Source organism: Trichomycterus rosablanca, chromosome 1, assembly GCF_030014385.1.
Source record: "Trichomycterus rosablanca isolate fTriRos1 chromosome 1, fTriRos1.hap1, whole genome shotgun sequence".
In the NCBI taxonomy this organism is placed as follows: Eukaryota; Metazoa; Chordata; class Actinopteri; order Siluriformes; family Trichomycteridae; genus Trichomycterus; species Trichomycterus rosablanca.
In genome coordinates this window covers 34,013,382-34,038,549 of record NC_085988.1, presented here as the reverse complement: position 1 = coordinate 34,038,549, position 25,168 = coordinate 34,013,382, and the positions used below count along the sequence as shown (strand labels likewise).

Below are 25,168 nucleotides of genomic sequence, written 5' to 3'. Positions count from 1 at the left end.
AAGTCAGGAGTTGTTTAATAAATTCTAGACTGAAGTGCCTTTCTAATCACTATATATTATTAATCCTTTAAAAGGTAGTGATAACATTTTGGTTAAAGACTTGTCATCAGAAGGTTGGCAGTTCAAGCCGAATCACTGCCACGTTGAAAAAAAAGCCCCTAATTGCTTGTATTGTATTAGTCACAACTTTAAGTCCATTTTTGGATAAAAGTGTCTATGAAATGCTCTAAATGCAAAAGGGAAGTTCTAAAAAGCAGATAATTAAGTAGATCTTCATTGTAATTAACCCTCAAGAAATGTGCATGACCACAAATGATTAAAATGTTCTTGCTTTAACTAATTACAGTTATTACAGTTGATAAATCTAACAATGTGAAACATTATAAAATGCTACAAATAACAAAGATACAGGCTAATTAATTATTTTCAATAATTTAACCAGTCAGTCTGGTTCCCTGATGTCTGACTGGTTTGGCACGGCAGCTTCAGTTTATACTTAACACTACTAATCAGGTGCACTTCAAATTAAACTCCATAGTGCTGCACAGAGTTAAGAAATGTAAGCATTTCAATAATAATTCAATAAAACTTTAAAAACATACTATAGATGCACCTGGTTAACCGATTGGTGCATTTAAAAAAAAAAAAAACCAACCAACCAATAATTACATTAAAAACACTGACACAATCTTGACTAATTGCCTTTTTTTTTACTTCTGTAACTAGAATAAAACAGACTCTGCTCACATGATGGTAACAACAGGTTTTAAATCCAGATATATGCTTAATAAAAGTAACCCTTAATAAAAGAGTTTAAATAAACAAACTTAGACAAGTTTAAAAGCAAAGACTGCAGGACTGTCATTTACAAAAAGGACTTTTCACATTAAAGTTGACACTGTTTGTAAAGGTAAATTATAAGAATAAAAAAGGGGGAAAATTAAATGCACATTATGATCTTTCAAGTTTTAGGTTAGAAATATCTCCATACCAGTAAGCAGAATTAAAAAAATACTTTAGATTAAAACATTTAGTTCAATTACACAAACCTTTTTACATAGAACCTAAGAAACTTAGATTTGAATTGTAGTTGGCCAGTATATAACATTAAACATTATAAAGACCACTCTCTTATTTCTCTATACATGAGGCATCTCTGTTATGTCACCTGACTAACCCGGTATCAGTAACATTCTTTAACAAATCAACAGCTAAAGCCTTTCAGACTTTTAATAAAATCAAGATAAGATAAGATAATCCTTTATTAGTCCCACAGTGGGGAAATTCACAGAAATAGCTAACAATAGGAATGTTTTCTTACAACAAACTCAGCAGCTATGTATTTACAGTACTGAGGTCTTCTGTGGTGGTGCTGCTGCTATGCATAAAATGACAGATCTTGTTGAGGAAATGTGAGTAGAAGGACCTGGACTACAATTTTGAAGGCTTTACGGTGCAGTAAGGCAGATTAAATCTTAGGCTTAGTCTCAGATTCTGTGCTGTCCTGATCTGTCCGCTCTGTGTAAAAGAGAACGTAGGCCTTTGCTTTGGCTACCGCCTCCTTATTGACCACGGTTACTGTGCTGTCGTTGAAGTGATACCAGCTGCCCTGGTGAAGCCCGTATGATGTGTAATGCCCTGATCCCACCCTATCAGAGAGAGAACAACAAAAACATTGCATCATATCACATTTCACTTTTTAAAGGAAGGCATGCACACATTATTAAGCAATAATTACTACTAATAGAAAATGAGAACAGAAGTAAGGCTGTGTTTCATTCAGAAGCAACAATAAGCCCCTTTCATACCTGAAACTTGGGACATTCCCAGTAGGTCTTTACCAGTAGGTCTTTCAGTTTGAGTTCAGTACACTGGCAGCTTTATGTTACTCAGCAAGTTCAGCAAGATAATCAAATTGGGGGTTGGAAAAACTGGGCTGACAATCACATTAAGCTGTAGACGTGAACAATGAACGCTCGTAACTTAAGCATTACATTCGTCTTGCCGCTCCAGAAAAAAATCTACCACACTTTTTTTACTTTGTACACTCTGACACATACAAATCATAATATTAATATATCATAAATAAAAACATGGCAACTCCCCATATAATTTAGCTTTATTTGTTTAAACACATGATCTAGGAACTGAGGAAAGAATTAAAACTTGGATGCAAAAACTTGCTGGCTGCAGAAACTTGCTTAATAAAGCACTTTTATTAGCTGTAATTCAATTTACAGCTGAAAAAATCATTTAAGCCAGAAAGGGCAGTCTGTTAAGTGTTTGTCCCTGACCTAGATATAAGAAAACTTGACTTTTTGACCCTCATTTTTCTGCTTTGATTAATAATAGCACATTTCTCAGGGGCAAAACCAAGTCTGTATCACTCGGTTCTTTCAGTAATCAGGTGGAGTACTTTGATGTAAATGTATTTCCACAGTTTAACAGGGAAGGACCCTACCAGTGGTTGTTTAGGCATATCCCTATAGACCTTATACCAGCCCACACACAGACTTGAGTAAGAGAACGGCCCAGTAGTGCAACATCTCCACCTGCTGTTGAGTTTCGAAATAATCCACAAGTCATCTGAACAAGTTCACGACCACTTGTACCACATACAGATGAGGCTATGAAAATGACCATGCCCCATGCCACTAGCATTCGCCTACTGTTGCACCCAGCTAATAAAAAGGTTGAAAGGAAAGATGTCACATGACATTAAAAAATAGGAATTGAGAAATGTAAAAAAAACTACATTTGTACACTAGCAGGCTTTTACTTACCCAGATCCATGATGCACCACTACAGCAGCAAGATCATACAGGCAACTCTTAGGCGAACTGCTCTCAGACTGAAACACACGCGCACACACACACACACACACAGACAGATTAAAACAAACAGCACTGTGCTGGTGTGATTCTTAAAAAATTAAAAGCAGGCACGTCTCCCACCTCCAGCAAATAGCTCTTCATGTCAAGGCCTCGTAATGGGAACTCCACATAGGTATCAACTTTATTTCTTAGAAAAGCTGTCCAGTGGAACCGCTTCAGGTGCAAACACAGGACCTGCATTAAAACGAGAGGGAAAACAATAGAAAGCTGTCACTTCTGAATACAAAAAAAAAAAAAAAAGGTAAATGCTGACAAAATATTAACCTTACTTTAGGCAGATTTTGAATCCAGAATTTCTTGGTAGATTTCTGCCTCTTTTTACACTTATGACACATGTAGAGCTCTGTTTCATCAAGCTCCTCCAGATCAGTGAAACTAGAAAGGCAGTCTGCAGGAAAACCCAACAAACATACATATAGTGAAATGCAAAATAATTTACCACCCATAAAGCAGGACAAAGATGGTGATGGTCACTTTAACAATGTAGCGTATGAATGCAATACATGTTTTAGTAATATTAACCTATTTGAACTAACTACTTAAGTCATATAAAGTATGGGTGGTGGTAGCTAAGTGGTTAGGGTACTGGAGCCTTGAGCAGGGCTCTTAACCATCAACTGCTATTAATCAATCTGTCTTAAAATAAAGAAATCAACATTTTTGACCATTATAAATATAAAATAAATATATTTCTCAAATGAAATTAGGTTAAAATGAACAACTGATGTCTAATTGTTAAGTTGCATCATAAGCTATTGTGCGATGAAAGGATGACCATGTAAGCTAGGCTTTTTATTAAAGAAAGACAAATACTATAGATTTTATTGAGAAATAGATAAGAATACAGCCAAATTATTATACAGCTCTGTGTTGCATTCTACATCACTAAAAACATCTAGACTCCTGGACTGTTTGCACTTTGCCATGTGGATTTAAATAAAACAAAAAAAACATAATGTCCATTTTCACTCATCAAGCTACACCTAATTATCCACAATGACAAAGTAAAAACATGCTTTTGAATTTTTTTTTTTTTTTAATTATTAAAAACAAAAATGTACAATCTCAGTCTGAAGCACTGAGATTCTTTGATGTGGCCCTTTAAATTATGGTCAGGTAAATCCTGTTTGCTTTAATCATTGTGATGTGTCTAGAGCTTAACTGGAGTTGACCTGTTGCAATGTATGTTGATTTCACATAGTCTTCATTTTTACCTCACCTTTATGGGTTATTACTGTACATTGATGGGTAAAAAGGCAATTATATCCATGACACCAAAAATACACAAAAAGGAATGAGGACAAACCAAAAAAGGTGAAGGCCTTTGCCATATTATTTAGAAATAGCTACTAACCTTTCAAAGTGCATGTTGGCCCTGGCTCCTGGTCCTTTGTCCGTTTTACTCTGAACTGGCTGGGAATGTCCAATGAAAGGTCTAAAGAGGCACCTTGCTCATTAATAGCTCTTTGGGCTCATTCAGATATAAAGTAATATACCTGAAGTAAAGTAAAAGCTCACCTAGAAATGGGTCAAACTTCTTCGACTCTGTTCCACATATCAAGCAATTGACTTCATTCTGCAGAAGACCACCAAATACAGAAGTGACCATTGTGGGAGGTCCATTACTAAAAAGAGCAACAAAATATGCATTTATATTAACTTGTCCATGTATTCAGAATGTGTCACCCTAGGGGAATATGTAAAATAGAATGGCTTTGTTTAAATAGCTCACATAAAGTGCATTAACAACAAGATCATAAAAAAACTATACTAAGCTGGCTCTTATAATGCTTGAAGAGCTAACAGCACCTACAAAGGGCATGCTGGCACCAAAACTCGACATCGAATCAATGAATGACTGGTTGGTCAGATTCGGTTTTCTTTAAGATCATGTGAATGGCCAGACACCTCCAGTCACCCTTGCAATGTACAAGCTGAATGACCTGCTAAAATGTCCTGGTACAAGATAGTACAGGATTCCTTTAGATGTTCTGTGGAGTCCATATTAGGCAGATGGTCCTAATGTTTTGATTCATCAGTGTATACACAGACTTTTAAAGTACACTATGAAAGTCACTAAAGCTCAGGTAATAACACACAACACAGTGCCCCTTTTAATAGATTCAACTAAATCCACTCTGCCTACCAGCAGGTATTTGACTGGCTTTATTTGTTTTGTGTACTTCAAGACTTGTAGTGTAATCCTGACAGCATGTCTGTGCTACCAGAAGCAGCAGTACTGTTTGTAGGCAGGAACTGCAGTCTGTGCCACAATAATTATGCAAAAACAAAAGGACTACACTCTAATTTGCAGTTTTTTTTAAAAACCCATCTGTGCATTGCTTTAGAAAACAGCATTTTCCCATTATAAAGAATAGCTTTGTAAATATAGTATTAGAAACGGTGATGATTAAATAATCAATCAAAAAGCAGCAAAATTAATTTCAAGGGCACTTAGGGTAGCACACCACGGTGTAGTAACACACCATTTACGTCTTTAAATCTTAGCAGAAAAAACGACCTGGCCGAGTGGTCACAAACACAGTTTGCTGTGTTTGACGAAGGGGAGGTCTGACGGGATCTGAGTGAGGTTATGTCACATGGAGTCTGATTAAGCTCTCTGCACACAATATGGCTTTGGGTAGAAACCCAATGCATAATTAAATAAAGAGTGGAGCTGCAATACTACAAACATGGGCAACATAGAGAGCAAGCTGACGTTGCACACACAAATTTACCATACAATGTTAAGCCAAGGTCTACACGCCTGCCATCTGATACATTTACACATGACAGATTTTTGAATTTCATATCTCAGCAGGCAAGACCACAGAACAAGCAAACCATGTCTGTCATATAAACAATTTGTCCTATTGGCTGCATTTTACAAAGGGCAGCAGCAAGCAGTACAAACTGTGCATTAAAGTGATAAATATGAATGATGAGCAACAATCAAGGTAGCGCAGCAGCAAGGTGTATGTACCTCAGATCTCGGCTGGCAAAACCACAGAATAAGCAAGGCCTTAAAAGAGTCTGAGAAACATTATTTTGCACTATAGCGTAACTCCTAGAGTCACAGAAACAGACAAAGGAGCCTAAAGTAGTGCAGATCACTGAACTGGTCATAGTCCTATGTAAGAATGACGATTTTTCTATGACAAAAATTGAAACCATTGCAGTCATGGTAGCAATACTGCAACTGCTCATTGGACAGCCAAGATATGTTTTTTTGTTTAACAAGAGGCTGGTTATTAGGGGGGCATTGTAGGATAAATACTGCCCTGCTGCTACTTTTATGTTTCTGCTGTATTTGCAGGTCTTACATGCTACATTTGCCATCCAAGTTAAGCTTTGGACTATCTGGAGAAAGGGTGGAACTGGGCACTCCATTCTTACTGCCCTGTAGCTCTCTGTGAAGGTGGTCCAGCAGGTACCGCAAAAATTCATGGGCATCCTGCTGCTGGTAGCCCCTGCAGAAAGAACAAAGCACAACAATTTTAAGTAATCAGTAGAATAAAATTTGATTATTTTGTTAATGTTAAATAAAACAGTGATTTAGCATTAATACTTTTTTCTATTTGTATGGCCTCCACATTAGGCTGCTCACTTCTCTTACAATGTTTTGCCAGATTTAAGGCTAAATTAAACAGTTTAGGATTTGGTGAAATGTCTTATTGGTGGCGTTTTAAAAAGGTCAGCAGCAAGCAGTACAAACTGTGCATTAATATGGTAAATATTGACAATGAGAAAAAATCAAGGCGATGTAGCAGCAAGCTTTATGTATCCCAGATCTCAGCAGGCAAAACCATAGAATAAGCAGGCCTCAAAAGAGTCTGAGAAATTTTATTTTGCACTATAGCGTAACTCCTAGAGTCACAGAGACAGACAAAGGAGACTAAAGTAATGCAGATCATTGAACTGGTCTTATGTTGCCTTACCTGAAACTTGGCATTATCTTCCAGATGACATAGAACAAAGCATCTGGGCTAAATGCAGTCTGACTTCCCTGCCAAAGTGAACAAAGGGTTTTCCTGAGCTCCTCTACCAGGGACCTAGCAACACAGACAGTAAGACACACATGGCAGTTTAGCATGCAAGTGTAGCATGTAGACTCATTTTTTTACATAATAAAATAATTGGGTTTTTTTCTACATAATAACAGAAAAATATTTCCATACATAATACTGAAACATACCAATATCATACAAATTTAAGCTTAAGGCCTACTTTTACAAAACTGTTTTGGAATTCACTTGGTTTATATGTTTAATTCTTAGTGCCATGTCAGCTGCTATGGCTATTATCATGGCTAGCTAATAAATTTTTTAAACGTCAAAGTGGTGGGTTGATTTGCTTTCTCTACTTGTGTCTATGGTGGTTAGAGTGTTAAGAGTTATTCAATTGGTACACAAAAAACTGAAATGAGACATTGCCCCTTTCCCCATCCATTAGAGAGGACCTTACACACTGCTGTCCCCCTGGCTTCGGGTGTGGTACATTCTTCTTCCAGCCGTTTTTCCACTCCGCAATGACACTGCTGGCATGTCTTTAAAATAGCAACTGAACTCTGGAATGTTGCTGTGGAATAAAGAACAATAACACTGAATCATCAAGAGGTAGGGGAAAAAAGGCAAAGCTTTTCACTCATTAATTTATCAATTATTATTGTAGAAATGCTTTAATTACAATCTTCAGCGTTGTATTCATTCCTGTATAGGGCTCAGGCTTAAAGAGACAAAGTGTAGATCTATGCAGTAGGTAACATCAGATTCTGATTCCAATTTATTTACTGCCAAATTGGACAATTTTTCTTAGCTTTATGTTTGGGTAGTGGACCATTCTCAGCACTGCAATGACACGAACATAGTAATGACATGATATTGTGTGTTCTAACATCCTGTTAGCACTCATAGTTGCACAGTTTGAGACTAGAGCTACTTATTTGTCATGCACAACTCTGGTGAAATTTGAACACTTTCTAAAATATATGAAAAAACGAATCTGCTCATTCAAAACACACTTCTCTACTAGGTAATATGTCTAAAAAAAATCATACTAAAAGCTTTTGGTCAGCTTAGCAGGGATTTACATTGCAGGCTGCACCACCTCTCAGTCAACAGAGCCCACCTGCTTCACAAAAGACCATGCCGCACTTCAAAGCGAGCAAACCGGCCTATGCACTCTACGTACCTCCACACATGCCTTAAGCACAGGTACAAGAAAAGCCCATACCTGAGAGACTGGAGGATGGCATTCATAAAGCATGTGTTGCCCAGGTTGCGCAGGCCTGTGGCACTTCGAGCTAGAGAGCTCTCCTGAGAGAAGAAACAGGTATGAAAAATTTAAAGTCAACATTGTTTAAAGTGGACTAGTACACTGTAAACTTCAAGGCGCCCCCCCCCCCCAAAAAAAAAATTTATATACCTTATCATGTTTAATTTAATTTGTACTTTATATTGGAAGTAGGTTGACCAGGTGTTCAAATGTTGGACAACCCCCTTACCACTATGCCTGGTTAGAAGTGCACTGGTGCAAGAATACATTTACATTTCAGCATTTAGCAGACACCTTTATCCAAAGAGACTTACAGTACAGTGGCATTATACAATCTAAGGAATTGAGGGGTGAGGGCCTTGCTCAAGAGTCCAACAGTGGCAACCTGGCAGTGCAGTGGCTTGAACCAGCGACTTTCTGATTACTAGTCCAGTACTTTACCATTAGGCTACAACTGCCCTGCATAGTACTGTAAAACATAATCTATTCAGGACAAGGAGCAGTTTTGGAATAGCCTACAGCATCTAGTCATTGCTGTAAATCTCTTCTAGTGCTCTAGGAGCAGGGACTAAGCAAAATGTCTTATTTTAAATGAAAATCTGGTTACCAACTATACAAAACAATGAAACTAAGACATTTAAAAGGTAGGAGCATTTTCCATCCAAGAGTTTTACGATTAAAAAGACATTTAAACATGAAATATGGCCTGAAGCACTTTCTATAGATAATACCAGTCTCACATCAAATAGTAAATTCCACTGTATGCACACTAACAATTACACAACATAGAAAAAAAAAATACTAGCAGAGTACAGGAACCACTACTGTAATAATGTAACCATTAAGTATCCTCCACACTCTGAGCTCTGATATTTATGTTGTGATTGTCAAAACAGCTGGGAAAATAGAATTTAAAATCATTAAATGCTCTTGACAGAACTGGGTTAAAATTTGGGTCACCTAAAAGCAAAGCTGTGTTAAACGCATCAATTCACAATTAATGGCATTTAAAGCTGGGGTATAGACTCTTCTTTAAAAATAGTCACAGTGGCAGCATGGTGTAACCAAAAAGAAGTTTAACCTGATTCGATGTGTTTAAAAATCATGTCAAGGTCTTCACATGACTTAATGTTCATTTACACTGGGTACCTATTACCTATACCAGAAACTGACGACCACTTTATGAAAAGATATTGCAAAAAACAAGCAGTTTAAGTAACATGCCCAATGTTACTATCCTGTACAGTTTGAGAAGTTAAATTGTTGCGTTAAATTGTGTAGAGTAAATCTACTAACTATGCTGAGTAGTTGTTTACGCTCATGAACAATTGAACACTACTGTACTGTTAATGCGGGACACTTGCACATCAAAACTCCCTATTTAATTTATGTAATAGCATACACAGGATTTTCACTTTTATTTCCATTTTTTATTTATATATATATTTTTTTTTCTATAGTTTTTATATTGCACAAAACTGCACCTTTTTTAAAACCACAATGTAAATTGCACATGCTAAATGTTTACAAATGTTTTCTCTGTTTACGGGTATGAATGTGTGTGTAAGGAGAGTGTGAGCTGTGTGAATAAGATTGTCTTTACTGTATTTTTCGTGCACTGCAAGCATCTGTGTAACCAAAAACAAATTCCTTGTATGTGTGAGCATACTTGGCCAATAAAGCCTGATTCTGATTGTTCCCATACCATGTGTTGGGTGTTGAAACATCTCTCTGCTTGTCATGTCATACATTCAGTAACACATTTTCACCAGCACAGACCTGTCTTGTATGGTCTTCATAAGCTTTATGAGTGATTGATCAGATGATGAAAAAACTGGACATCACTCAGCACTTTTGAAAGTAAACATACCGTAAAACCAACATTAGAAGACGGAATAAAAATCTGCTGCCACTGTGACTCTTACACTGTGTATAAAAGTGAATAGGCCTGATTTAAACAATCAGCCCACCGTATTAATTTTTTGCCTGTTCCTCTACCCCTAAGGTTAAAATGTTCGGCTCTTTTCTTTTAACCATTCACAGCTTATACTTACACCATCCTCTGTCATCTTGTGGTCCGGAGAGTTACTGCCCGAGAGCTTTCTTTTCCTCTGCCGGTCAGTATTCGCCATAGAGCTGAAAGAAGTCAATTAGTGAGCACTTTATTCATTAAAAGAATAATTCAGGGGTAATGCTTTCAAAAATAAAGCTTGTAAAGAATTTAATATGCTTTGTAATTTATAAGTATATAAACTGTGCCTTCAGATTAGTTAATACATTTACTGTTTGTTGTGCCAAGCTCAAATTTTTTTTAATATAACAGAAATCAACAGAACATCTGCATGAGGATACTTTATATGACTTAAACTATGTATTATAACATATTACAGTACCTAAACAATAGTTACACCCAGCACTCACTTTTCTAAACTCTGAAGATGCTCTCTCACCCTCTGCACCTGGCCCAGTTTGGTGTCGTTCACCACAAATTCATCACATTGGTAACTAAATGGCACAAACAGGAAATCCTCATGAGAATGTGAGAATTCTTAACTGAAAAACGAGGCATTAACACATGATTTCAACTGTGCAGGGTTTAGACACCTGAGATGTTACAAACCAGAATGTGCTATAGCTGCTGCAGTCCATGCACACACAGTGTGACTGAATTTTCTCATTTTTCTTCTGACCACTTGCTGGACTGCGTACCTCTTCGAAATGTTTCTTCGCATGGCCATTGACATACCTTTTACAGTCACAACACAATGATGTAGCTATTTTTAATTGTGATAAACACAAATTGTGATCATAAAATAACACTTAAACAGTTGGTATATGCAATAGATCCAAATAATTACCTTCCACAGTGCACACTGACGCAGGTTAGGCAAACCCAGGAACTTTTGGTTGAACGGCAAACTAGTCATGTAAAAAACAGAAAACACAAAATGCAAAGATAAGCTACTTTAAATTTAAATGTAGACACACTATTTTAATTCAGCAGTAATATCCCAATAGGTTTTTGGCTCATTCTTGCCGGGTGCGGTCTTATTCTCTGACTTTCTGGGAAAAGATGTTACCTTGATGGCAGCATATGTTTCTCAAATCCTAATAAACACCACCACATCAATGATACCTTCACACATGCAAAATCAATGTAGTAATTTGGTACCTTTTTTTTATTTATTAATGTACCCACACTGGAGGACTTTTATTGTAAAATTCAGTTGTCATAAGTGGTATTAACTTCTATTACAGTACTAGTTACTACAAACTTAATTATATTAGAATTTACATTTGTTTTTTTACAATAAATAATTTAGTAATGCATCAATACTGTAGGACTTGTATTGTAGAATGCAGTTGTAGTAATGCCAAGTTCACACTGCACGACTTTTCAAGTCGTCAGGTCACTGTACAGTTCACACTACACAACTGGATCTCTTGTAATTGGGAGTCTTTTAAGTTGGTGTGGCTTTCACACTACATGACTGATCAGCGATAGGGGGGTTCACACTACACGATCTATCACCAACTGGAATCGCAGGTGAGCTTCTCTGGTCTCCCAAACTACGTTTAGTTGCAAAAACAAACGCGAGAAGTGAAGAAAGGTTTAATGATACAATGTCCAAAAATGCACATCAACAAGTAGCGAGCGATCACAGTTTGTGCGCTGATGTGGAGCGTAAAATCAAGGAGAAAAAATAAATGAATCTGAGTGGATTTGGCTACACGAACAGCATGGATTGTTTTATAGTGAGTTGGAGGTTAATAAATATTTTTTGCAATGCAGCGTGGGTATTATGGTTTGTTGAGAACGATAAGGTCAGAAATACTGTAAAACTTGTGTGTGCGCCGATGTATTCTGATATAAACTATATTATGCCCCTGTCCCACCTGTTTACAACTCCTCCCCTGTGTTTCCCCTTACACCGTATCTTGCGTTCTCATTTGCTGTTCGACATAGCACTCATGGCCAGTTGGACGACTCAGATCCAGATATTTCACACGGTAGATATCTCTCTTCGGTCGCCGAGCACTCAGCAAGCCGCTCGGATCGAGCTGTTGAGTAGTTCACACATAGCGATTGAGAGCCGAGTTTCGATCGCCGAGTTGCTCCCGAGCCGGCAAATCTAGCGCATACAACACACAAGGTAACTACTACAACCTTTATATTAATATGTATTGATTTTTTAATTTTAATTTATTACTGTACCTTACTGCAGGACTTATTTTGTAATGCAGTTGCAGTAAGTAGTACAACCCATTATTCAACTACTACAACTTTGATTGTATCGAAATTCACATTTCTAGTAATTTTTTACATTTTATGATTTATTACTGCACCCATACTGTAGGACTTTTATTGTACAATACAGTTGTAGTAGGTAGCACAACCCACTCGGTATTTACTACAACCTTCATTATATTAAAATTCACGTCTTTATTTTTAAGTTGCTGTAGGACTTTTATTTTATAATGCAGTTACAGTAAGACTACTACAACCTTTATTACATTAAATTTGTATTTTTTTTTTTACATTTTATGATTTATTGATGCACCTATACTGTAGGACTTGTAGAATGCAGTTTTAGTAAGCAGTACAACCCACTAGGTAACTACTACAACCTTTACTATATTAAAAAATTACAGAGAACGACTCCCTTAGTTCTTCGACGCAAATATACCTTCCATGTAAGAAATATCGTTAAGTATGTGTTAACCTTTTGAATTATATTTGATTAGTTTTTTCCTTGTTTACTGTACAGTCACTTTAGGCCATTTTATTTATTTAGGGTGTTTATTGGCCGAGAACGAGAAAAAAGAAACTGGAATGTTAGGAGAACACTGTCCAATATAAACTAACTTTACCGCGATTTCGTATCGAACCGTTGGCCAAGAACTAGTAGAACTCAAATGTTGGTTCGTGTAAAACACGTGGACTGGGTGTTCACAGATGCACATGGACCTTCGGCTTCTTACTTTTAATCTAGCTAAATAAATCCACACCGCTGAGTATCAATGTAACTAAGATCAGACTTTGCATATGTGGAAATGATTTCACCACTACAGTAAAAAAAAGATCCAGGCCTACTTACATGTGAGAAATGAATTAGGTGCCTAGATTTATCATTTAACTCAAAATGGGTTGCGCTAGTTAGCTGTATATCTTGCTTAATATCGTGTAATAAAGAAATGATTAGTATTTTAGTGTATTGTAGTTGTTTATAAGTTTGTAAGAGTAACTTACCGCTACAGCACCATGAGGAGGGGGAACCGTGTGGAAAGCGAGTGGGATCCAGCACCAAACACACAGTAGAGCTTAGATGAGGACACTCCATGGCTAGCCGAGCTAAGCTAACTGACGAGGAAGGAGATAAGTGACACGTTTCCGCTATTAGATCCGTTACCACTTCATTCAGCTCAGTTACAGCCGGGTTACAGACTTAAGATCAACCAGTGTGATACAGCACACAAAACGAGGTTAGCTAGTGTGCTAGCTCTCAAAACGGAGGTTTGAACAGTAACTCGTTGTGACCGACACTTTAGAATGCGGTTTTTTTTTTTTTTTTTTTTTTTTTTTTTTTTAATAAGTACTGTGGTTATATGTAGTATAATATGTATTAAAACCAGCAACCATTTATTTCTTTGCTTAGTACTTCTATTTCTCTTGTAACCACGCTAGTTGACCTGTAGAAAGCAGTATTAGGAAGAGGCGCCATCAATTGACGTCAAGTGTTCAGCGTAGCAATCTTCTTCTTCTTCTTTTTTTTTTTTTTTTTGGCGGATGGCAACTAGCTTTTTGGTGCATTACCGCCACCATCTAGACTGGAGTATGGAACCAGTAGTTTGTAGAGTTTTAATCTATTTTCCTATATCCTGTTTACTAATCCTGTTTCCTTCAAAAAAGAAAAAAGAAACTTAAAATCAATTTCTCCTGACCCTTTTTTTAGGATGTCCTGAACATTCAGTTTAAGTTTATTTCCTTCTAGTTGTTGTATTAATCTGAGTCTATAATAATGATACCTAGAGAATTACATGTTCTACTGTTTCCGGTTTATTGTAGTAATTACATTTCCCATTTTCATGTTTCTTAATTATTGCTAGTGTGCTATTTAGCCCTGTGTGTCCAAATCTCAACCTTGATATCACTTCTTCCTCTTGTTTTCCTCTGCTTGTGGTTCTGCCCTTTCCCACTCTTCTTTGAATATTATAAAACTGTCTACCTGTCTGTGCTGTGTCCCATAACTCTTGCCATTTGTCTTTCATTTTAGCTTTAATAATACTTTTAATTTCTGCTTTACTATATTTGATCTTAATTTCAATTCTTTCTTTTCCTGCTGCTTGTTTTGCGTATTTGTCTGCACATTCATTCCCTGCTACTCCTATATGAGCCGGAACCCATACAAATGAAATTCTTGTCCCTGATTTTGTTATGTCATTTACCAACTGTTTTATTTCCCATACAATATCTTGTCTTGCCTCAACCTGAGATAATTCAAGACTTAATAGAGCTGAGCTGGAATCCAGCGTAGCAATGTATCGTTCGCGAACGAGTCGATTCCCAGTGTCGGTTCTTTTATTGGAACTTTGAGAGACTACACGCTGTGGCAGTGTCTTTAACCTTAAACAATTCTTAACATTTATCCTGCCTACAATATGCATACAATTATTAAGACATAGAAATAAGAAATAAAATAAATCTAGTTTGTAATTTGGAAAGAAAATATGCAAAAAATAGCTTCCAAACAGTTTAGGATCTCTCAAAATAAATCGTACATAATTGACACAATTCATTGTTGTGTCCCAACAAATCCCAAGAAAGTTCTATTTCTGTTAAGATCTCATTAATTAAAATTACAACTCTCACAGTTAGACACCAGTTAGATCCGCCATCCATCGTTTTTTTCCACACTAAAAAACCTCTAAACAAGGTACTCCCAGAAAAAAGAAACAACTACAGCTAAGCATAACCAAAACTGATGATTAAAGTTGGAAAGTTATCAGTTTAAAGCTTAAATTTAATTTATTTGATTGCAAAGGCATTTATACGCAACCACATTTTGATGTGCACAGTTTTATATATTTAGCATAAAATGAAATCATAACAAAAATGTTTAAAACATGTAATTTAAAATATTATTAAAGGCGCTGTTGGGATATTCGCCATCCCTGCACAGCAGCACTCGCGTTTTACTTAGGGTACACAGTAAACAACTTTATCGACTAGTTAAGATAAAACACTCGACAACCTTCTTCACTTTGGCTGGCGCAACTTCAACTGCACGAGTCAGCCGTTTATTATCCAGAAGAAACAAAACATGGTGATAGTGCGAATATATATCTGGGCACTGACGTCATCACGTCATACATACTTGATTGGATGCTGATCAACATGGCTTTGTCCTGCTAACAGATATGCTTAACAGGCGCCCAGGTGGCGCAGCAGGATATTCCGCTAGCACACCAGCGACCAGATTCTGAACTCCTCGGTTCCAAACTCAGCGGGCATAATTGGCAGTGCCTGCAAGGAGGGATGACCGGAATATGTTGGCAGGCTCTTCAAACACTGTGTAAGGACCCTGACTGGCGGATAGTAAAGTTAATTACACAAATTCATTTAAACATGATTAATTGTTCAAAAATGTCACCACAACCGCTTGTTTGTTTACACCCCTGCCCTTTATTCAATATGTAATTTATTTTCATTTGTTGTTTCTACTTTTATTACTTTGACACTTTAGAAAGCATCACATTCCCAAAGTCAACATTAATATACACAGTGTTTTGCTTATTCCATTTTGGTGTATTTGTTCATTTTTAAAAATAGCTTTTTAAAAGATAAATATATAAGGACAAATAAATGATTTTTTGGTGGCGTGATGGTAAAGTTGCATAAAGCAATACAATTTTGTGGGTTCAATTCTTGTTTCCAGTTAATGTCTATGAGGAGTTCTACATGTTAAAAGGTGTAAAACAGAAGGTGAATTGAGTACTCTTTAACTGTCCACAGGTGTGAATAAATGGGTGAATGTATGAGTAATCAAAATGTTGCCGGTTCAAGCCCTGTAACCCATAAGTAAGTTATTTTGAAAAAATAGTAAATGTGTCACCCTTGATTCTGTGTCCAGGCTGCATCTGACTTGTTACAGGTGATGCACAACCAATGTTAAGCTTGACAATATTGCTCTTTTTTGCTTATGCCTGTGCTACTGAACTAAGAAGAGTTAAGGAGGTGAAAGAGCTGACTAAGCTGAATCAACTGATTTAATAGCTATCAGTAGTTTAGCATGGTGGGGGACAGTTGGGCTGTGGGATAAAACAGTGGTAAGAGAGACAATGAATAAATTGAGCTTGAGCAGATACTTTAAATGGAAAATATCTGTCTCTTTGAAACCACACTGTATTCGTTAAACTTGTTTACATTGTAAATTGTGCATGGCCTATTTTTTAACATTTGTGTATGTTTCAGGAGAGGATATAATATATGTTGGCCCAATGGTAGTTGCACATAGTACTGTAGTATTGAATGCATTAATATATGGGGCATTTATAAAGATCGTAGTGACCCTGAAAAGGGCTAAATCATTGTGGCCAGATAACAGGTGCAAGAAGTGATTACTGGCAGGGTTTAAACCCGGGAGTCTAATGCTGTAAAACACCTATTGTACCTGCTGCGACACCATATCAATAACCCTCCACCTCCATAGTGTTTTTTCTTCTTTTCTTTAAAATCAATTACATTTGAATTTGAATTTTTTTTTATTAAAAATGTTTAAGGAACTACCAGCACCCTCTACAAAACAAAGTTAATCACTACCAAACAGATTAGCAATAGTATGATCTCTGTACTGTACTTTCAGTGCCAAAGATTACCAAAACAAACTTTAAAATGTACACATTTCGACGCTTACTACCATAACATTTTCAGCTTAAGTATCTTAATGGTCATTGTACAATACAAAAGTATTAATTGGCTGTCCAAAAATATATATTGAACTCCTAGAACAATAAAATGCATTTCCACTGTTTTAAGAAGTGGTAGGAAGTTACACGAGGTATTTATGCTGACTTTAGGTGTTTTAAAATGCATTATTCTTTTATTATGCCATTTCAGTGTTTTCTGTCTGAAGGGGTATTTCAGGTCCAGGAGTGTTTGGATCTTTTTTTGCCTCTTGTTTTGCTTTGCTCGCTTTGCTTTTGCTTGGCCTGTAAAAGAGATTCAAATAATTACACATTTTGCCATGACCATGAAATAAAAAATATAAATTAAAGCAACATCATTTAGAGGAAAACACTTACTTCTTCTTCTTCAGTGACAGAACAAGCACAACAATGAGGATAATGGCTCCAATAATGCCTAAAGTAACTCCCAGAATTATACCTGTAAAAAACAGAGACACCATTATGATAATCGTGTAAAACAGTTTCATTTAGGGGTTTGTATTTTAAAACATGGCTCACCAACTGGTGTGTCTGATTCCACTTCTTCATCCCTGATATCTCCATTACCTTCATCTATTCAAATCAGACACACATGTAGTCATGGATTTGTCTTTTAAACAAACATCCAAACTAAGAAAAATATGTAATATTAATATTTTATATTCACCTATTATTCCAAAACAAGTGTCATTGCAACGTTCCAATTCCATGAAACGGTTTCCATTGCCTATGCAGCCAGTCCAGAAAAATGCCTTACATTTTCCATGGACAGCATCATAGTAATATCGTAGATAGGTACCATAGCATTCACCCGGAGTCTTAGGCAGGTGGCAAGCTTTGGTTTCTGGAAAAAAAGAAGTTACAATGGATGTTTCACCACAAGTTCCAAACAGTCAGAATATTTAGGATCTCTCAAAATAAATCGTACGAAAATTTTCACAATTTATTGTTGTGTCCCAACAAATCCCAAGAAATTCACACTCCTGTTTCTGTTAAGATTTCATTAATTAAAATTACAACTCTCACAGTTAGACACCAGTTGTAGATCCACCATCCATTATTTTTTCAACACTAAAAAACCTCTAAACAAGGTACTCCCAGAACAAAGAAACAACTACAGCTAAGCAAAACCAAAATTTGATTATTAAAGTTGGAAATGTATCAGTTTAAAGCTTAATTTTGACTTTTGAATTTTGATTGCAAAGGCATTTATACGCAACCAAATTTTGATGTGTACGGTTTTACATATTTAGCATAAAATGAAATCATAACAAAAATGTTTAAATCATGTAATTTAAAATATTATTAATAGAAAAGCCAGTTGGTAAAAGTTTTCATCTACCTTTATTTAAATTCTACTTTGCAAGCAACATGCTTTGGTCTTGACTCAAAACTCAAGGAGGATAAGTATCAAGGCTTATCTCTGTACATCACCTAAGTGGTCAAATTAACTTTTTTTGTATTTTGCTTCAAACTTAAATTGAAGATTCACCATTTGAGTGATTACTTTGATAAGTACCTACATTCATCTTGTAATTACTTTTAAAATACCATATTTTCTAATTACTTTTTTCCTTACACATTGTCACCAAATTTAAACTGTTTTAGAAATTCTAAGAAAATGTCTTCTAGGAAAAATACAAGGCATGTTCCAAAGTAGGTTGTTGCTAAATTCTGTAAGCTGTTAGTAATTGTTATTAGCCACGTTTGCTGATTCTTTTTGGTATAATAATTTTTCCAGCTACATACACTCACTGTAGTATAATTTCGTTAGGTTGAGCGGGCCATTGTAAAACTTTGTTCTGGTTCCTTAAAGATAAAAAAAATACTCCCAAGACTTTGTAGTTCTACAATTACTGACTGTAGTCCAACTGTTTCTCTACATACATCTTTAGCCTGCTTTCACCCTGTTCTTCAATGGTCAGGACCCCCACAGAGCAGGTATTATTTAGGTGGTGGATGATTCTCAGCACTGCAGTGACAATGACATGGTGGTGGTGTGTTAGTGTGTGTTGTGCTGGTATGAGTGGATAAGACACAGCAGCGCCGTGGATCAGTTTTTAAACACTGTGTCCACTCACTGTCCACTCTATTAGACATTCCTACCTAGTTGGTCCACCTTGTAGATGTAAAGTCAGAGACGATCGCTCATCTATTGCTGCTGTTTGAGTTGGTCATCTTCTAGACCTTCATCATTGTTCACAGGACGCTGCCCACAGGGCGCTGTTGGCTGGATGTTTTTGGTTTGTGGACTATTCTCAGTCCAGCAGGGACAGTGAGGTGTTTAAAAACTCCATCAGCGCTGCTGTGTCTTATCCGCTCATACCAGCACAACACACACTAACACACCACCACCATGTCAGTGTCACTGCAGTGCTGAGAATGATCCACCAACCAAATAATACCAGCTCTGTAGTGGTCCTGGGAGAGTCCTGACCATTGAAGAACAGCATGAAAGGGAGCTAACAAAGCGTGCAGAGAAAGAGATGGACTACAGTCAGTAATTGTAGAACTACAAAGTGCTTCTATATGGTAAGTGGAGCTGATAAAATGGACAGTGAGTGTAGAAACAAGGAGGTGGTTTTAATGTTATGGCTGATCGTTGGTTGATTTTTTCTTTCTTTGTCCAGTAGGTGGCAGATTGATTAAATCTCTCATTCTAAAATAAAACTTGGGATAATAGAAAACAAGTTTTAACAAATAATTACAGTTCTTGAGGCTGGTTATCCTAGTGTGACTGAAATTGTTCTGCAGCCACTGCACATTAATATGAGTAAAATAAAAATGTCCACTAGGTTGATGCTGTATAATAAACTCGATAAGAGTAAAAGGAAGCTCACCATCTACAGGATACAGTTCCTCTGCTCTTTGGGAGCAGTTTCTCATGCAGTACTTCTCAGCTATAAAGCGGTTCTCGTTTCCACCCGATCCAGTGAAGCGGAATGGGTAGCAACGATCTGCCGTCTTGTTGTAGTACATGTAGACTTTGATGTCTGAGCCAGAGCCCTCATCTTTAGGCAGGTCGCAAAAAGCTGCAGAGCAGAGAGCAGTTAGATTTTCTTCATAAAACAACGGTTTAAGTAAATGTTTAACTGGTCTGCAGAGAGCCCACACCTAGTTTTTATTGCGGCTGTAAATGTACTAGGCAATATGGGACACGAAACTGGTTATGACAGCATTTACAATGGTGTACAGTGTTGTAGCTCCTGACTCACAAAAACATCCAGTCTCAATAAATATTAATACATTTTTTGTCTTGCCCTTATACCTTAAAGTATTGGACATACATTTAATCTGTTTGTACAATACATTTCTGTTAATGAAGTCTGTAAGGCATTTTATTTTATTTTGGGTAATTAAATATTAAATGACCTTAATCTACCATTAAATGCCATTAACTGAAACAACTATATACCCACCTAGAAGATACCACATACATTTTAGTGATGTTTACTTAACTGCAATTTCACCTCCAGGCAATACTCATTTCACTAAGAAAAACCAAATTTACATTTCCGGCATTTAGCAGACGCTCTTATCCAGAGCGACTTACAGAAGAGCTTCCATAGTAAACATTACATTTACATTATACTATAGTATACTGTCTAAGCAATTAAGGGTTAAGGGCCTTGCTCAAGGGCCCAACAGCAGCAACCTGGCAGAAGTGTGGCTTGAACTAGTGACCTACTGATTACTAGTGCAGTACCTTAACCACTAGGCTACAATGTCCCTTACTCTAGTTTATTTAAATTACCTTACTCTAGTTTAAGTAGACAACAGTTCAAGAACACAAATCTGCTGAAACCAAATCACAGTCTTGCTAAAAAAAAGAAAAGAACTCTCTGATCTTTTACTAACAAGTAGCTACCAGCGTTTCCAAATTCATAAATTACTTAACAAAAAACTCACAATTAAAACAGCTTTAATGATTTTCGATGTATTTAAAGTACCCTGTTTAATACATACACAAAAGGCATAAAGCACACTATATACAGTATATATATACATACATATAATACTTTACAAGACAGTTACAGTGCCTACAATTCAATAATATAATTAAAGGTGTGTTAAAAATGTTCGCAATTTACCTGGAGTAGTCTGTCCCTTGCTAAAATAAAGTACAGCAAAAATCAGCAGAAAAGTGTTAAGGTGTTTCATGGTGGTATGTTCTCTCATGATGCAGCTGAAGCAAATGGTGTATCATAAATTACAATATAGGAGGGAAGGACGCTCTGAACTTTGTACTTTTTCTGATAAGCAAAGTGGAAGAAAGACCTGTTCTTTCATGACAAATGCACTGCCACCACATTTAGCACATTAAACCATGAATGTCTGATTAAATAATTAAAAATAATTTTCTAACTTATGCATTTGGATTCATTATCATGACATTTCATGATAGAATAAATGATAGTGCTAGACATTTGTAAATGTTTATAAAATGGATAGTTCCGGTCCTAAAATCTGATTGGCTGAGCCGCGTTTGAAGCCGTTGTAAAATCCCCGATAAACTCACACCTAGGACCACCTCACATCATTCCATATTAATACGCCACTGAATAGAAAAAATTAATGTTATTTTCGCCCTCATGTTGCCTAGCAACACTGTTAATCGAACTATTTTGCGTCGCGGAAGAATGCTTTATTGTAAGTTTATACACAATAAATACATTTATGAATTAAACATTGTTGTATTTATTATATTTTATGTTGACCGCCGTTTTATAAAAGCAATAAGCCACTCGAGACCGTGCATTACTGTTAAGATTTTAGCACGGGGAAAGAAGTTTTAGGCACTCCGCTTCGCGTCGTGCCAAAAACGTCATCCCCGTGCTAAAATCACAGTAATGCACGGCCTCTCGTGGCTTATTGCTTTAATCTATGATTGGTTCAGCCCCTCCCTATTTCTACACCTGCTGGTCTGAATGTTAAAGTGCAGTTTTAAACACACATCTGGGCTGCATTTGTCTTACAGCTTGTTCAGCTTTAACAATAATAAAAAAAAACAACAACAACAATGTAAATAAATGATTTAAATCTTGGGGTGTCACTGTGGCCACACAGCTTTAGTAAGCTAGCTTTGATCATTTTGTGTGAGGTTATTGTCTGTGAGGAATAAGACTTGTTCTCCCGGCTTCCATATGTTTTTTTTCTCTGTACCCCATTTCTCTTCCAGTTTTCAAACATACCAGTAGGTGGATTGGACACTCAAAGCTGTACTTAAGGAGTGAATGCCTGTGTAAATGTGTAAACTACTCTTAAACGGACTGGTGCTCGTTTCAGGGTATGTTTCCAGGATAGGCTCCAGCTCCGCTGCAACCCTGACTAGTTAAAGACAAATTGATTGATAAATGTAGTCATTCGTGTTAATGATTCTGTCACCCAAAATATATTCTTGTAGCTGCACTAATGATCTGTAAATCTTCTTTCCTGTCAACCATGTATGATTGCGTGTGTGTTGAGGCATGGCTTTAAAAAAACACAGCAAAAATGGCCAAATCTGATTAGTTGCTGATTTTGTAGCTTAGGCTAAGACAGATAACTTCCTTAAAATGACTCATGTTAATTAAACATTACTTGAGTGGTTGTTTACAGGAAAGCTTTATTGTTACCCCATAGCAGTTCCAAATAACACATGTAGTTGAAATCATTGGCACAGACTGTCAGTAAATTCATTCCTACTGGACTAAATGTGGCCCCTTTCTGTGTTATCAACTTTTTAAATGTAATTTTATTATTATTATGTGTACATAAATTATGCTAGCCCACTACCGCTGGGATCCAGGTGTTACTTCATTGCGGCCATTAAAGTGAACTCACCATGACCTGGACCAGGATAAAGCGGTAAAACATGATAATGAAATAAAATGATGTGTGTATTTATAGATTGTCTTATTCCTGTAAGCAACAGGGCTCCACATTCTGGGCCTAGGTGCAATTGCACCCCTTGCAACCACCACTGCTCTGACCCTGCTATTAGGATGGGACAGACATGACATTATGTCTTGCTAAAGTGAATTATGTAGCTTTATCATACTTTAAACACTGCCATAGTTATTTTTTACTATGTTTATGCTAAAGCTATGCACAGAATGAAATGAATGCAAATGAAATTACAAGTACGTACAGTTTAGCCACATTCATTTAAACTCAATTCCTGACATTTAGTCCTAATACACATTCCCTCTCTTAGGCCAGTTAGGATCACTACTCTATTTAAAATGACAGAATAATACTAGAGACAATTATTTATTTCATATTTTATTTCTTTAATAGCTTGAAAAGCCATGCTATCATTTTCTGGAATTTTCCGAGCTATTTAAAGGCACAGTGAACTTGGCGTATGTAAACTTCTAACCCACTGGAATTTTGCTATTGCTAGTGATATCTGTTTGTAAACATTTGTTGGAAAAATTGCTTGTGTTTTGTACAAAGTAGATATCCTACACAACTTGCTTAAACTATAGTTTGCTGACATGAAATCTGTGAAGGAGATAAATATGATTTTCAATGACTTCAACCCATTTACAGTGTTTCGCACTTTAAAATGTGACCATAAACAATCCAAGCAATTAAGAACTAAAGGCCATGTTCAAGTGCCCACTAGGGGCAACCTGGCTGTAGTAAGGCTTGAACCATAAACTATCTAATTACTATTCCATTACCCTAACCACTGGGCTACTGCTTTTCAGGCTGTACCACAAAAAATCTAGGTATCTAGATTTTAATGGTCTCTCAGAAGTTGTTAGTCAACTTTATTTTCTAACATTTATTAATTTTAAAAACTTTAAACAGGGCACCCAGGTGGCGCAGCGGGATATTCCACTAGCACGCAGCGCCGACATTCTGAACTCCTCTGTTCGAAACTAGGCATTGCCACTGGTTGGCTGGGTGCCATCTAGTGGGCATAATTGGCAGTGCCTGCAGCTGACATGGTTCTGCTAGGGCGGGATGGCCGGACTATGTGGATGGGGTCTTCAAACGCTGTGTATGGACCCTGATTGGCAGACAGAGAGGCGCCTGTGCAGAGTGCATGAGTGAAAAAAGGGTTCCGCAAAGAGCTGCACACGGGTCGGAGGAGGTGTGAGCAGCAATACCTCGACTGCTTCCCCAGCAGCGGAAGACATATTGACTACACTAAAATTGACTACACAAATTGACTACACTAAAATGGGAGAAAATGCATAAATTAAATAGGGGGAAAAATAATACCAACTTTTAATGGTAACCTCTTAAAGTCACAAACTCTGGACAGATGTTGTTAGTGTATTAATAGACAAATTATTTTTCTCAGTAATGTAAAACAAATTTGACGTTTTAGCCAAATTCAAATGTATAAACTTGAAAAGACGCATTTAAAGAAAGCAACCACTGACCATGATATAGTAAGCTTTGAAAATAAACTGTTTTTTTATGTATTTTTTAAATGTAAAAGCATAACTAGACAAAAAAGTTTGTTTTAGGGGTGGCTGAAGCCCTGTGATGGGTTGGCACCCTGTCCTGGGTCCATTTAGATTAAGAGAAAGGGTACAGGGGGTGACAAAGTGTAATGAGCAACAGATGGGATAGAGTCAGTAATTGTACCGCACTAATGCACCGCTGTTTTCACATCATCATCACATGGAAATCTTCTTCCCCTTAAAGCTTCTTTGAGCATCCAGAAAAGTGGAAATCAGATGGCGCTAAATATGGACTAAAGCTCTCTCTCAGACACGACCAATTACTACTCGTCCCACCCTTACCGTTTCCAATGAAAATATAAAAGTGCGGAAACTTTTCCAAGATCCCTCATATATTCATAAAGTCTATCTGTATGGTTGGTGTAGCTTATATAACGACCAATGTGTACACATACTGTACCACACAGGTGTACCTAATAAAGTGCTTTCTGTGTACATGGAGTTAGCTAAGTGTCTCCTCCTGTTGACTGCAACAGACTTTCAGTTGCTCCTTCCAACCACTGATGATTTTTACCTGTGGAAACATCATGTCTGTTAAAACACGACGCGACCGAACCAAATTCTGATGTAAAACATGAGGTAAACGCTTCT

At 36.8% G+C, this 25,168-nt stretch overlaps 2 protein-coding genes across 3 annotated transcripts; both read right to left on the bottom strand.

Annotated features, from left to right (window-relative positions):
* Window positions 1-1,244: 1,244 nt before the first annotated feature.
* usp3 (ubiquitin specific peptidase 3) lies at window positions 1,245-14,436 on the bottom strand. Of its 2 annotated transcripts, XM_062991772.1 has the most exons (16): window positions 13,420-13,510; window positions 12,066-12,301; window positions 11,027-11,087; window positions 10,789-10,914; window positions 10,590-10,673; window positions 10,223-10,304; window positions 8,127-8,209; window positions 7,359-7,472; window positions 6,833-6,946; window positions 6,218-6,364; window positions 4,413-4,519; window positions 4,249-4,329; window positions 3,164-3,282; window positions 2,955-3,068; window positions 2,784-2,851; window positions 1,245-1,649 (listed from the first exon to the last, which is right to left on the bottom strand). In XM_062991772.1, exons 4-16 carry the CDS (start codon window positions 10,815-10,817, stop codon window positions 1,469-1,471), a joined length of 1,323 nt encoding a protein of 440 aa, XP_062847842.1. In that variant the 5' UTR covers window positions 10,818-10,914; window positions 11,027-11,087; window positions 12,066-12,301; window positions 13,420-13,510; the 3' UTR covers window positions 1,245-1,468. The 2 variants fall into 2 exon arrangements, with proteins under 2 accessions (XP_062847842.1, XP_062847834.1); XM_062991764.1 differs by lacking the exon at window positions 12,066-12,301 and having other exon boundaries at window positions 13,420-14,436.
* Window positions 14,437-17,272: 2,836 nt separating this feature from the next.
* On the bottom strand, window positions 17,273-25,035 carry si:dkeyp-73b11.8 (BPTI/Kunitz domain-containing protein). Its single transcript, XM_062999745.1, has 6 exons — window positions 24,991-25,035; window positions 19,955-20,146; window positions 17,782-17,958; window positions 17,634-17,687; window positions 17,472-17,553; window positions 17,273-17,378 (listed from the first exon to the last, which is right to left on the bottom strand). Exons 1-6 carry the CDS (start codon window positions 25,013-25,015, stop codon window positions 17,273-17,275), a joined length of 636 nt encoding a protein of 211 aa, XP_062855815.1. The 5' UTR covers window positions 25,016-25,035.
* Window positions 25,036-25,168: the final 133 nt, after the last annotated feature.